This window comes from Gopherus flavomarginatus, chromosome 7, assembly GCF_025201925.1.
Source record: "Gopherus flavomarginatus isolate rGopFla2 chromosome 7, rGopFla2.mat.asm, whole genome shotgun sequence".
Lineage (NCBI taxonomy): Eukaryota > Metazoa > Chordata > Testudines > Testudinidae > Gopherus > Gopherus flavomarginatus.
In genome coordinates, this window is record NC_066623.1 from 92,120,650 (window position 1) to 92,135,912 (window position 15,263).

The 15,263-nt window shown below is 39.8% G+C and overlaps 1 protein-coding gene across 4 annotated transcripts in view; it reads left to right on the forward strand.

The window, feature by feature from the left end:
- PIGK (phosphatidylinositol glycan anchor biosynthesis class K) overlaps positions 1-15,263 on the forward strand; it is a 123,737-nt gene that overhangs the window by 38,933 nt on the left and 69,541 nt on the right. The window contains exon 10 of one of the 4 annotated variants that reach the window (XM_050961893.1): positions 1,762-1,852. The exons of the other annotated variants lie outside the window; for them this stretch is intronic. Within the exon in view, the coding sequence (XP_050817850.1) occupies positions 1,762-1,813 (52 nt within the window). The 3' untranslated portion in view covers positions 1,814-1,852. Of the gene's footprint in view, positions 1-1,761; positions 1,853-15,263 lie in introns of those variants that run through there. 4 annotated transcript variants of the gene reach the window in all.

Consider the following 15,263-nt stretch of genomic DNA (forward strand, 5'->3'; position numbering starts at 1 on the left):
GTATGTACTGGAGAGGGGTTGGGATGACACTTGAGTGAGAGCCTGGGCTAACTCTGCAGCAAATATATACTCATAGGTTATGTCATTTCATTCAAAGTTAGCATGATGTTATCAGAATCCCTGATGCAATGTGTCTCCCCTTCTGGCTCACAGGTGTCCATAGATAGTGAAAATCCCACTTATATAGAATCACATTTCTGGCATACCTGCTGAGCACTGGACAAACTAAAAAGTCTACTGGATTCTCCATCCCTTACTCAACTTAGCTTCTACCTCTGCAATAAATATTCGACTAAAGTTACCCCAGATAGCATAGTGGGATCAAACTGTGCCGGTGGAAGCAGCTGTCACCCTAGTGGGTTTCATCCTCAGGAGTACAAGCTGTGTTTATGATGCTACCTTCCCAAGGGGTTCTGCCAGGCAAGGGCAGCTTTTATTTGTTGCACACCCTCATCACCTAGGCCAGAAGCTGCCTGTAGGCCCCTTTTGTGCATTTGCCCAAGCTGTGTGTTTATCCTACTGGCAGTGTCTTCCTCCAAAGCTCATTCCATTTTCTCAGCCTTTAGCTTTGTTCAGGAAATGGAGGCCCTTGAAGAAGATGTGACTCCAGTTCAGTCTTTAGTAGTCAGCATTAAAAAGAGCTCTTGCTTGCATTTAAACTTGCTAGAGTCTAATGCACATAATTAATTCAAACAGATAAGGACTGTTTCTTTAAAATACTGGTTACTCCTGACAGGTAATAAATAATGAAAATGCAGCCCTGTATTACAAGGAAATTCAATTTTGGGATCATACAAATGGCAAACCACTCAAGGTTCCTTTTTCCCTCTCTGCTTTGACTTTGCCAGAGCTCTTCAGTGAAACTTTGTCCTTGTTTTACGTAATTGCTTAGCTGTTACTCTTACTACACAGTTGCACAACAGCTCATTAACTATAGCTGTACTACCAGATTACAGCTGGCAATTTCATCTTGAGCATCAGCTATGATGTCTGTTGTGTATAACTTTTGAAGTTTTACTTGGGCCTGATCTACACTGGGGGGGTGATGGTGGTTTCGATGTAACATACGCAACTTCAGCTATGGGAATAACATAGCTGAAGTCGACGTACCTCCCATCCTCACGGCACGGGATCGATGGCCGCGGCTCCCCTGTTGACTCTGCTACCACCGCTTGCCCTGGTGGAGTTCCGGAGTCAACGGGAGCACATTCGGGGATCGATATATCGTGTCTAGACGAGATGCGATATATCGATCCCTGATAGATTGATTGCTACCTGCCGATGCAGTGGGTAGTCTGGACGTACCCTTGGTTTGGGTTGAGACTTCTGTGAAGTGAAATCAGCAGTTACCCAAAAGAAAGAGCTTCCTTTCTAGCCCCATCCAAATAGTGAAATATTTGTGAGTAGAATAAAAGTTTCATTTAAAAAAATACTAGTTTCTTCCTTCGGAGCACTTTCAATCTGAGCTATTGTAACTTCATAGGCTTCACTTTACAAACACCTCAGCACTGACGGAACCTAGAGTTGCCAGAAATGAAAGGTCTTGGGATCCTGAGTTCAGTTGGTTTGTTTTTTTTTTTTAAATCCCTTTTTAAGCAAACTAAAATGATCTAATGGAAACAGTAAGGGATGGAAGGAATCGTGTATTTTAGAGAAGTGGGATTTGCAGAGTTTAAGATGTTTATCAAGTTTTGAGCCTTCAGTCTGTCAGACTCAGGTAGGAGCTCTCACTAGCCAGGTTGATCACTTTCTTCTTTTCAGCTCTTGTCATGAGGAGGAGATCCCTAACCATGGAGGTGACATTACATATTAGCGATGTCCTTTTCACATGCGAGTGATAGTGTAAAGTGAATTCAAGATAAAGTAAGGTCATTTTTAGCTTTGTTGTCCTTGATAATTAAGCTTCATTGTTTAATACTTTCTTAAAACAAATGGTGGAAGTTCATATCGATAATTGGGCTAAATCCCTGGCAGTTAAGGTTCAGACACAGCTAATGGAATGGGCAACATCTGTAAAAGATATTCCTTTGCAGGAAATAACCCTTTCTACTTTTCACACAGTAAGTGTAGGCTTGGTGCTTTTATTTATATTTTTATGATTTTGATGGGTAATATATTTATTTTTAAGCATTTTTTAGCTTTTTCAACTGTTTACATATTCATAGTTTCAGGAAATTGTGTGTGTGTTGAACAGTGTAATTATTTAGTGACGGACAATGAGATTCTAAGAGTTAAAGCTTTATAACTGTTAAAACACAAATTGGCAACACATCCCATGTCAAAATATACATAGTAAATATTCTTAAATCAAACTCTAAGTTCTCTGTATCAGAGGGACAGCCGTGTTAGTCTGGATCTGTAAAAGCAGCAAAGAATCCTGTAGCAGCTTATAGACTAACAGACGTTTTGGAGCATGAGCTTTCGTGGGTGAATACCCACTTCGTCAGATGCATGTAGTGGAAATTTCCAGGGGCAGGTATATATATGCAAGCAAGCTAGAGATAATGAGGTTAGTTCAATCAGGGAGGATGAGGCTCTGTTCTAGCAGTTGAGGTGTGAAAACCAAGGGAGGAGAAACTGGTTCTGTAGTTGGCAAGCCATTCACAGTCTTTGTTTAATCCTGCGCTGATGGTGTCAAATCTGCAGATGAACTGAAGCTCAGCAGTTTCTCTTTGAAGTCTGGTCCTGAAGTTTTTTTGCTGCAGGATGGCCACCTTAACGTCTGCTATAGTGTGGCCAGGGAGGCTGAAGTGTTCTCCTACAGGTTTTTGTATATTGCCATTCCTAATATCTGATTTGTGTCCATTTATCCTTTTCCGTAGAGACTGTCCAGTTTGGCCGATGTACATACCAGAGGGGCATTGCTGGCATATGATGGCGTATATTAATTACATTGGTGGACGTGCAGGTGAATGAACCGGTGATGGTGTGGCTGATCTGGTTAGGTCCTGTGATGGTGTCGCTGGTGTAGATATGTGGGCAGAGTTGGCATCGAGGTTTGTTGCATGGATTGGTTCCTGAGCTAGAGTTACTATGGTGCGGTGTGCAGTTACTGGTGAGAATATGTTTCAGGTTGGCAGGTTGTCTGTGGGCGAGGACTGGCCTGCCACCCAAGGCCTGTGAAAATGTGGGATCGTTGTCCAGGATGGGTTGTAGATCCCTGATGATGCGTTGGAGGCATCATCTACAACCCATCTACAACCCATCCTGGACAATGATCCCACACTTTCACAGGCCTTGGGTGGCAGGCCAGTCCTCGCCCACAGACAACCTGCCAACCTCGATGCCAACTCTGCCCACATATCTACACCAACGACACCATCACAGGACCTAACCAGATCAGCCACACCATCACCGGTTCATTCACCTGCACGTCCACCAATGTAATTAATATACGCCATCATATGCCAGCAATGCCCCTCTGGTATGTACATCGGCCAAACTGGACAGTCTCTACGGAAAAGGATAAATGGACACAGATCAGATATTAGGAATGGCAATATACAAAAACCTGTAGGAGAACACTTCAGCCTCCCTGGCCACACTATAGCAGACGTTAAGGTGGCCATCCTGCAGCAAAAAAACTTCAGGACCAGACTTCAAAGAGAAACTGCTGAGCTTCAGTTCATCTGCAGATTTGACACCATCAGCGCAGGATTAAACAAAGACTGTGAATGGCTTGCCAACTACAGAACCAGTTTCTCCTCCCTTGGTTTTCACACCTCAACTGCTAGAACAGGGCCTCATCCTCCCTGATTGAACTAACCTCATTATCTCTAGCTTGCTTGCCTATATATACCTGCCCCTGGAAATTTCCACTACATGCATCTGACGAAGTGGGTATTCACCCACGAAAGCTCATGCTCCAAAACGTCTGTTAGTCTATAAGCTGCCACAGGATTCTCAGCTGCTTCTAAGTTCTCTGGCAGCAGCGCCCTTCCTTTGCCTATCTAAAAATATTTTTTGTCTTGTATGTGTATGATGAAGTCGAACCTTACCAATAAAAATCTAATCCGTCCAATCCTAAATAAAGAGGACTCATTTAGGTAACTGAAGGTCCATTCTTACTATATGTCAGCAGCTAATATTCCTCTTACTCTTGTCAGTGTTTCCTTGTTTGAAGACCACCAGGGTAGTCTGTGCCCAGAAGTTGGAGGGTTTATATTTATACAAAACTTTTTTTATCCTTACTTCTGTAGTTCTGCATGTAGTTTTCAGTAGAATGCCCAATTATTTTTTGAACCCTATGATGCTCTTAGCATCAGTAATTGCTTTATCATTGCCACGAGATACCTCAGTATTGGTAGTATTCTCTGGCTGCCTTTTATACTAGGGCAATTAAAAGCTTTTAAGAAAAACCTCTGTCATTTGCCTGTCATTTGGTGGCATTGCCTGTGCTCCATTTAGACTAAGTATCTCAAATATTTTCTTCTTATATAACATATTCCACAGACTTCTTAGACTAATTTTTTTTACAGGATAAACCAATAACACTAAAATATTGAAAGTTTATTTTCATAGGGGAAATCTGATTTTGAGTATTCTGTCTCTCCAGTAGGATACATTGAAATGGTTTGTGTAACTTTATTAGTTCCAGCAGTAATTGTGTGATTGAACTGGATGGTATTTTGAACCAGAAGATGGCAGTACTGTTAAGCATGAAACTGTGTCATCACTGTTTTATTTCGAAAACTAGCTTAGAAACATTGCAGGTTATTAGGTAGTGCCCTTAGGTAGTATGTAGGATTAACTCAGTGCTACTGAATGTGGAATCAGTTTTTGTATAATCAATTTGTGGTTTCTTTAGGTCAGGAGAAGGAAAGGAGGACTTGGGTTTTTATTACATCTGTCGATTAATCGCAGTTCACTCAAAAATTAACTGTGATTAAAACAATCACAATCGCACTGTTAAACAGTAGAATACCAATTGAAATATATTAAATATTTTTGGATGTTTTTCTACATTTTCAAATATATTAATTTCTATTTCAACACAGCATACAAAGTGTACAGTGCTCACTTTATATTTTTTTATTACAAATATTTGCACTGTAAAAATGAATCAAAAGAAATAGTATTTTTCAATTCACCTCATACAAGTACTATAGTGCAATCTCTTTATCATGAAAGTGTAAGTTACGAATGTAGATTTTTGTTATTACATAACAGCACTCAAAAACAAAACAATGTAAAACTTTAGAGCCTGCAAGTCTACTCAGTCCTACTTCTTGTTCAGCCAATTGCTAAGACAAACAAGTTTGTTTACATTTACAGGAGATACTGCTGACTGCTTCTTACTTACAGTGTCACCTGAAAGTGAGAACAGGCGTTCTCGTGGCACTTTTGTAGCCAGCGTTACAAAGTATTTATGCCAGATATGCTAAACATTCATATGCTTTTTCATGCTTCGGCCACCATTCCAGAAGATGCTCGTTAAAAAAATAATGTGTTGATTAAACTTGTGACTGAACTCCTTGGGGGAGAATTGTATGTCTCCTGTTCTGTTTTACCACATTCTGCCATATATTTCGTGTTATAGCAGTCTCGGATGATGGCCGACCACATGTTCGTTTTAAGAACACTTTCACGGTAGATTTGACAAAACTCAAAGAAGGTAATATGAAATTGTAAGGATAGATACAGCTCTGGACCCCAGGTTTAGGAATCTGAAGTGCCTTCCAAAATCTGAGAGGGACGAGGTGTGGCAAATGCTTTCAGATGTCTTAAAAGAGCAACACTCTGATGCGGAAGCTACAGAACCTGAACCACCAAAAAAGAAAATCAACCTTCTGCTGGTGGCCTCTGACTCAGATGATGAAAATGAATATGTGTTGGTCCGCTCTGCTTTGGATTGTTATCAAGCAGAACCTGTCATCAGTGTGGACGCATGTATTCTGGAATGGTGGTTGAAGCATGAAGGGACGTATGAATCTTTAGTACATCTGGCACATAAATATCTTGCGATACCGGCTACAACAATGCCATGAGAACGCCTGTTCTCACTTTCACGTGACATTGTAAACAAGATGTGGGCAGCATTATTTCCTGCAAATTGTAACCCGACTTGTTTGTCTGAGTGAGTGGCTGAAGTAGGACTGAGTGGACTTGTAGGTTCTAAAGTTTTACATTTTTCTTTTTGAATGCAGTTATTTTTTGTACATAATTCTGCATTTGTAAATTCAACTGTCATGATAAAGAGATTGCACTACTGTACTTATATTAAGTAAATTGAAATATACTTACTATTTCTTTTGTTTTTTACAGTGCAAATACTTGTAATAAAAATAAATATAAAGTGAGCACTGTACACATTGTATTCTGTGTTGTAATTGAAATCAATATATTTGAAAATGTAGAAAACATAAAAAATATTTAAATGGTATTCTCTTATTGTTTAACAGTGAAATTAATCACACGAATTTTTTAATCACTTGACAGCCGTAGTTTTTATATAAAAATCTTTAAGTAAAATTTATCATTAAAAGTAATATATACATATAAGTTAGCAGATTCCTGTTCAGAAATGGGATCAAAAGTTCATCTATGGGGTTGTGAATCTATCCGTAGGAGTGCTGTAAATCGCCAAGCAATTCTGTTTATCTGAAATGTTTTAGGATACGTTCCACATCCTGTTTATGAAACAAACTGGTAATTACATATCTACTGCATTTGTGTTTAACATCTTCAAGTTGTTGTGATGCAAAAATGTAATTGTTGTTTTACCAAATTTTTGTTGATGTCCACGAAGAGATTTGAAAAGCTTAATACATGAAGTGCTATTGGTACAATTGCTAAATTTCCTCTAGTTGTAAATATATTTGTCTTTTCTGTTTGCCTATGTGGCATTAATTGACCCTATAAAATTATATATATATGGCTATATTTATTAGTGGAAAATAAAGAGAAATTCACATGGGAAGAGTGGGCCTCTATCAATAGAACAAATACTATGGCAGAATTAATACAGTAGAGTACAATTTACATAGTGAAAAGTCAAGGGAAAATAAATAAGAATGACAGGATCATTGGGCGCTCTAACAGGCATAAAAGGAGATGGCTAGATTTAAAATACATTACGATAGAAAATGATGCTGTAGATAATCATATTCCCCATTTAGTAATGGATAAAAAATTTCATTAGAATAGTGTGTTTTTAAAAAAAGGAAAAGAGCAATATTAGAGGAGTTTAACTGCAAGTAATAAGTCATGTAAAACTGTTTAAGCCTTTCTCTATAGGTTTCTTCACTTAACAGCTCACACCTTCACTCCTTCCTTATGTCAGTATATCCTACCTACCTCCCCCCTGTCCCCCCACCCAGAATTGGAATTCTTCCTAATGCTCTACCTTCCACAGGTTGGATCACAGAAACCCTCTTGGGAGCTGCCACCCGACGTGCCAAAACTACTTCTATACCTGGTTTCCCTGCCAGCTCAGGACTCCAGCATCCTGTCTTGCTGAGCCAGACACTCCCATCTGCTCCAGCAAAGACCCAGGGTCTGAGTTGTTTGCCCCAAAGCTGCAGGTTTACCTGAAAGCAGCTCACAGAAGTGTGCTTGTCTTTAAAACTCAGATGCCCAACTCCCAATGGGGTCTATACCCAAATAAATCCATTTTACCCTGTATAAAGCTAATGCAGGGTAAACTCATAAATTGTTCGCCCTCTGTAACACTGATAGAGAGATATGCACAGCTGTTTACTCCCCCAGATATTAATACATACTCTGGGTCAATTAATAAGTAAAAAGTGATGTTATTAAATACAGAAAGTAGGATTTAAGTTGTTCCAAGTAGTAACAGACAGAACAAAGTAAGTCACCAGCAAAATAAAATAAAATGCACAAATCTATGTCTAGTCAAACTGAATACAGATAATCTCACCTTTAGAGATACTTCAGTAAGTTTTTTCCTCAGACTGGACACCTTCCAGGCCTGGGCACAATTCTTTCCCCTGGTACAGCTCTTGTTCCAGCTTGAGTGGTACCTAGGGGATTCTTCATGATGGCTCCTCTCTCCGCTTTGTTCTGTTTCACCCTTTTATATATCTGTTGCATAAGGCAGGAATCCTTTGTCCTTCCACCTTTGTTTCCACCCCCTTCTTCTCAATGGAAAGACATCAGGTTAAAGATGAACTCCAGAGCAGGTGACATGATCACATGTCACTGCAAGACTTCATTGCCCACTTGCCAGCACACAGTATACAGAAAGACTTACAGGTAAAACACACCCATCTGCAGACAGTTGTCCTGGGTAATGGGAGTCATCAAGATTCCAAACCACCATTAATGGCCCACACTTTGCATAATTACAATAGGCCCTCAGAGTTATATTTCATATTTCTAGTTTCAGATACAAGAGCGGTACATTTATACAGATAGGATGATCACACTCAATAGATTATAAACTTTGTAATGATACCTTACAAGAGACCTTTTGCATGAAGCGTATTCCAGTTACATTATATTCACTCATTATCAAATTTTTATAAAATCATATAGACTGCAACGTCACACATACACCTTCCACAGAAGAGGAATTCCTCCTAATGTTCTACCTTCCAAAATTGTAATGACTTGCCCATACCTCCTTGCTTCCATTGACACCCCTATACTTCTTCTCATGCTTCAAATCGTGTTCTCCCATTGGTCTTAATCAGTAGTTCACTTCATAGTTTCATAGATTTTTTTAAGGCCAGAATGGACTATTAGATCATCTAGCTCAGAGGTTCTCAAACTGGGGGTCGGGACCTCTCAGGGCGTCATGAGGTTATTACATGGGGGGTCGCGAGCTGTCAGCCTCCACCCCAAACCCCACTTTGCATTCAGCATTTATAATGGTGTTAAATATATTAAAAAGTGTTTTTAATTTATAAGGGGAGGTCGCACTCAGAGGCTTTCTATATGAAAGGGGTCACCAGTACAAAAGTTTGAGAACCACTGATCTAGCTTTACTTCCATTAAATTTCACCCAGATACCTCCATCAATACTTTATTTAGATGAAAGCATTTCAGTCCTCAGATTTAACTGTTTGTCATAGGCAGAGAACAGGAGAGACTGAGGCACAACCAATGCTAACGTCCCTGCAGTGTCAAGGAATTGATTAGTTGAGATATCAGTAGATGATCCTAGCAGATAATTCATGCCCTCCATCTGCCTTTCCGCAATATCAGATCCAAGTTCTTCTCTCATGCTTATCCCCTAACCTTCCCAAATGTTCTCTTTTATTGTAAAGGAGTGTGTCTAGGCTTAGCTGCTGGAATGCCCTGGCTTCAAGTGGATTCCATTATATTCAGGGTTTACAGTTTGATTCAATATCTCTCAGTCCCTCCACTATATAAGTTGTTCCAGCACCACTGTGTCTAGGGGGCTAATGGGCTTTGTAGGGAGTGAACTCCCTGATTTCCCTGTATAGCTAGCTACTCTTTCTACACTGTGCTACTCAGTGGCTCAGTCTTCCCTTTGTTTTCAGAAGCAGCAGCACTTCTGCCTAGAAGGAAGGGAGTCTGTCCTTTAGAAAGCCCAAGAGCTATTCTCACCTTTTCTTATTGCCACTTGAGACTGGCTGTGGGATGGGTCTGGGGAAGAAGGTAATTCTCCCCGGAGAGTGAACCGGTGCAGGGCTGAAGGCTCCCTGCTCACTCCATGTGGAGCTGCTGAAGGAATTGTAGTTCTGGATCTCCACATGGGGGATCAATAGGTGGGTGAAGAGCTGCAGAGAGGACTCAGAGTGGCGGGCTAAGCTGAAAATTATATATTTCCTACAACTGTGCACAGGACTCAATGCCCTGCACACAGACTCCAGTTATTTCAATGGGGATTACAAAACAGCTGCTGGACCAGTCCCTCAAAACAATAATTGTGTCAGAGTCCAAAAATGTGTGTGCGCCACATCATGTAAGTATATTGAGTGCAGTGACTTTTGTGTCAATGGTAACGCTCGGTGTATAGCATGGGGAAACATGCACCTGCAGCTTCCTCCACTAAAAGCCCTCTCTGCACTCTGGCGTGTAATGAAGCATATCATTATAGTTTCAAAATGTCGTACTCTGCTCTTTCTAGGTTAACTCCATCTTATTTCTCTGAGTCAGATTTCTCAGAGATCAGGCAAATAAGTTCCAATTCCTGCTGGTGTGCTGAGTTCGTGTGTGCCGGGGGGTTGTTAACGTTTTATAAGCCGAATTGCAGTTTGTGGTTACTAAACTAATGCTATCAACTTTTCAGTTTTAAACCCACTTTTTACTTCACAAGCTTTCCATAGAAAAAATATATATTTACAAGATTGTAGCTGTTGATTCAGATACCTTTTTTAGCTAGATTTTTGCAGAAATGTTGTTAGGGTTTGTCTGGCTTTGAGAACTTCTGCTGCAACATGTTTTTTATTTTTGATACAAGGTATCAGGGGTATCATTTCTTTTATGTTTTCAGTATACATTACTTTGCTGTACACATGAATGTAGCTTTTGAATAAGCTTTGACATCAGAGAAAACTGTTAGTGTGTGATGGCAGTGCATACTGGGAGTAATGCAAAAAACTCAGTTAAAAATCTGACCCAAAACCCACTGAAGTTAATTTTTATAGGCTTTGCATCAGGCCCTAAGTCAGCGTGCATTCTGTGTTAGCACTTCCATCTGCTCATTGACATGTACATCATAATGGCAGTAGATCTAGTTAACACAAATGGATAACCTCGGAGATAGTTAATTGCTAGATTTGGAAAGGGCTTGCAAGTAAATTTTACAGCAGATTTTGACATTTCTTAACATGTGAGAACATCTAGGAATTTGCTTGATGGGCAGACAAATGACAATTTGCTCAGTCTTTGTTCGTCTTTGTCCCTCACCCGTTACTTAAGAACTCTCTGTTCTCCTTTCCTTTGTAGCATTTTTCTCTCTCCTCTTCTGTCTCACCGTGCCGCCTGTACCTTTTCTGTGTGATCTTGCACTCAAGTGGTCTGTTCTAAAATTCTGGTCTCTGCTGTTCTCTGTACAGACATCTCGGATAGCATGATTTTGGTATGTTTTTCTTTCCTGCCAGCATGCTAAAATATAAATCCCGTTTTTTTTTCAGGGTGCACTTCTGCAGTTATGCTCAGTTTGCTGCCACTCAAGTAAAATGTATTAAATCCTGATCTATGTTGTACTGGTGCTTAACACTTTGTGCCACCAGAATGTTGATGTCATATGGTTTTATGGGTTTCTTTAGCCCTTTGGGACAGCATGATGTATTATCCCAATACGGATTAGTAGTAGTGATGCTTGTTAAATGTTTGCAATTGGAAGCACTAAATGGCTGCTAATGATTAGAATTCCTCTTTGGTGTTTGTGGCTTAGAGGATGAAGGCAATAATAAGATGATGGGAATTTTAAGGGGGTAGAGCTGAGAGGAGAAGAGCCAGCAGGTTGAAATGCTAATTACTGGGCTATTAGATCACCGGCTTTTTGGTAAGCAGTTTATTTTGTCATCCCTTTATGCCCTTGAAAATGGACCTGAAAACATAACTATAAATTCTAGAGAGCTCCAGGACTCAAGCAACCTTAATATTTTTGTGTTTGGCATTAAACCACATACAAGCGGTCTCAGTCTTTGCCCACCTCAATATCATCATAAAGTTTACACTAGTTTTTTCAGTGCCTGAGAGATTATCTTCCAGATGGTCAGAAATCTCTGCCACTGAAAATTCATATCTTGTCCAAAAGCTTGGAGCAGGGTGCGGGGAGGAAGGGGCATTTTGCCTCTCCTGTTCACATATTGAAGTGACAGCTAAAAGACTATAAGATGGTCTTTTTCTCTCTCTCTCTCTCTCTCTCTCTCTCTCCTCCCTCTTCCCGAACTTTAATTCTTCCTTTGTGTTTCATATTCTAAGAGACCAGACTTGTTGTGATGACCAAGACTGTTACTTAAATTCCAGTGATTGCACTTCATGCCCTATGGGAATCTTTGTATTGATTTAGTGGGAGTCTGTTCAGGTCTTATGCTGGAGGAGGATCTAGAAGATGGAACCAGTATATTTTCCCTTTATTGTGCATTTCTGAAGTCTTCCTTGTCCTCAGATGAGAGAGAGAGAGAGTGATGCTCCATGGTGAGCGGGAAAAACTGGAAAAAAAAGGGGAAAAGAAAGGCTGAGCACTAAATGAAAAAGGTAAAATTATCAGTGGCAGAGTGGAGGGAAACACCGTTTGGGTTCAGGTGGACATCTTGAGAGAGTGCTTGAAATGAGGTAGCACTGGGGCATCCGTGATCGACCAGGTATGCAAATCAAGCTAGTGGTGACTGCTAAGAGGGCTTCTAATCTGGTAAAAGAAATAGTTTTCCAGTTTTTGTCATTCTTGTTTTGTAGAACAGTGTGAATGTGATGCAGTAAATGAGACCATTTTCTACACCTGGTCAAGTATATAAAAGCTGTAGAAATTACAGTTAATATTGAAATTGATGTAAGGGAATCCAATATGTGAATATATCTACAAATATGCACAGTAGCAGGGGAGCTTTCAGGCTATATGCCAGTGTTAGGTTAAATTTGTTGGTGGGGTGAAATATGTGGAAAAACTGATCTTTCAGAAATAATGAGTTGATATTTATAAAGAATTGGTATGGCTGATTTCCAGAAGGCTTTTGACAATGTATACAAAGACAGTCTTTGGAAAATTATGGCATGCTATGGAATATTAGCAAAAATAATTAGAATAGTCAAGGATCTGTCTGATGCTGCTGAATGTGCATTCAGAGATCATATCAGTCAGTTGCAGTGATAACTGGAGTAAGGCAAGGAAGTGTCTCCACAATTGTTTGCACTAGTCACTATTTCATGGGGGAAGTAACTGCAGAAGGGCAACCAAGGAATTTTATGGACCAGTGATAGAGCAAAATTGTATCGCCTTCTTGCTGCTAATATTGTCCCGCTTAGTTCAAAACATTGCTTAATGGAAGAAGAGACCCAGTTATTGGCAGATACAGAAAAACAGGTTGGTTTGTTCGTCAATAAAGGGAAGACAAAATATACAGTTATCTGTGTCGCAAAACTAACTATTTTAATGGATGAAGAAACACTAGAAGAATTCAGTCATTTTACCTATCCAGCGAGTGAGATGTGCAATGATAATGAAACCGTGGCAGATGCTAAGCAACGGATATCAAAATCAGCAATTAGGTTTCATAAACTTGAAAAGATTTGGAAAAGTAGCATGATTGACATTGATGAAAAAATATGAAATTTTAACACCAGAATCATGTCTGTACTCCTTTGTGAAGCATAGTGATAGAAATCTACAACAGAAATTGATAAGATCACCTCATTCCAAACTAAATGGCTGAGAGAGATCTTCAGAATCCATTGGGAAGATTTTCTTGGATCATCAGAAATTCTAAATTGAGCAAATCAATGTAAAGCATCAAATATAGTAGGAAGATGATGCACATATTTTGGACACTGCTTTAAGATGCCACCGACATGGATTTCATGGGAAGTGTTAATATGGACACCAACTAGAAAGAGGAGAAAAGGGTGACCTGGAGAAACATTATGCAGAGCAATAGAGAAAGAAGCCAGATCCATCAGCATGACACTCAGAAACCTGAGCAGGCTGTACAAGACTGAAATAAACGGTGGAAACTGGACTTGACCAAGGAGGGGGATGAAGAAAAGAAATACAGTGTAGTGAAATGCAATGTGTTAAGCATGATTGCACCAAAGACTGGTACTGGTAAGTACCTGAACAAAAATGAAGGCCTACCAGGCATGGTATGGAAGAGTTTGCATTCCCTACAGCAGGACCAAAATGAGAGGATAGAAGAAATGTCCTTGCATATACTTCCTTCATCAGACAGTTGGATGTGTGTCCGCTTTGGGTACAGAACCCACAGTATTATTTGTATCATAACAAATGTAGTTGTCGTCTACAATCTACCAAGACTATGATATGGACATTCCTAGGGCAATCCGTGACCATGCTGAGGACTATGGACGTGCAGTTTGAACTTCATAGATCAGCAGCTAGATTGCCAACATTCATGCTAAACGCTGGCTATCCATCTCTTCTGGAGCAAGCAGAGCTTGAAAAGATATAGCTAAATTGGCCACAAATTTATATAATGGGGAGAGCAAACTGAGTTAAATGCAAAAACCTTTAAAGCTAACCATTAAACCAGCCCAGCAGAGAGGGATAGTACCACACAACAACAGCCCAAAGCTCAAATCCTTTTTGGAACACAAAGACAGCAGTTCTTCCACCTGTTGCATATAGTGGATGAGCAATGCCTGTTGTGTGTAGACACATTCATATTTCAAAATTCACCATTGGCATTTGTGGTGGTTTTCAGTAGTAATAAGTTCAGTGGCCTGAGCAGAAAAATACCCACATTCACTGATTGAAGACCTCTGCAAGCCTAGCAAAATCGAGCCATTCCAAACTTGCTTACATCTACAAGAGGAGGAAGAATCACTGGAATTGTTAACAATAGTGATGTGTATTGCTACCATCATTTATTTTGGGTATTACGTTGGCCCAACTTGACAGGTATTGGAGTGGATTGACAGGACCACAGCACTGCTTGGATGACATTCTAGTAACTGGTAAGAATGAAATTGAGCAACCTAGAGAATCTAGATACAGCCTTGGAGTATGATAGTCTATCTGTAAGGTCAAATGCAAAGTTTTCCAATACTCGCTAGCATATTTGGACTATGTGATTGATCCCAGTGGTCTTCACAGGGCACTAGTAGAAGTCAAGACCATAATGGTCACCCTAGTTCCTGAAAATGGGAGTTAACTTTGTTTATGGGTGTGTCATTCGTCTGACTTTTCCAATGTTTAACAGAACATCCTTGTTAGAAGAGGAATATAATATGTGTTCGTATTCTGTGTTGCTTTGGAATAAATACCTGAATAGTTTGGGATGCCAGCAGTCATTTTAGGATTTTGTCTCTTTGTAGGAAAACAAAACAAACAAGCAGCTTGTTTTTGAACTCTAGCCGCTGGCCCTTACTTAAGCCTGTTCCAAGATTAAAGGGACAGACAACTAGTAATCTAGTCAATTAAAAAGAAATGACTTTCAGATGTTATACCTTCTCCTTCTCCTTCTCCTTCTCCAGTGCCAGGTTTTTGGTTTTTACAATTCTATTTTTTTAAAATATTTTCTCTCCCTATGGCTGTGTGCAGGGATGGGAGGAGGCAGTGCAACTGATTACACACACTGTTGTCAAATACACAAACTGAAAAAATAGAGGAATGCCTTTTTCTCTAATCTTTCAGTTGCAATATTATTCAT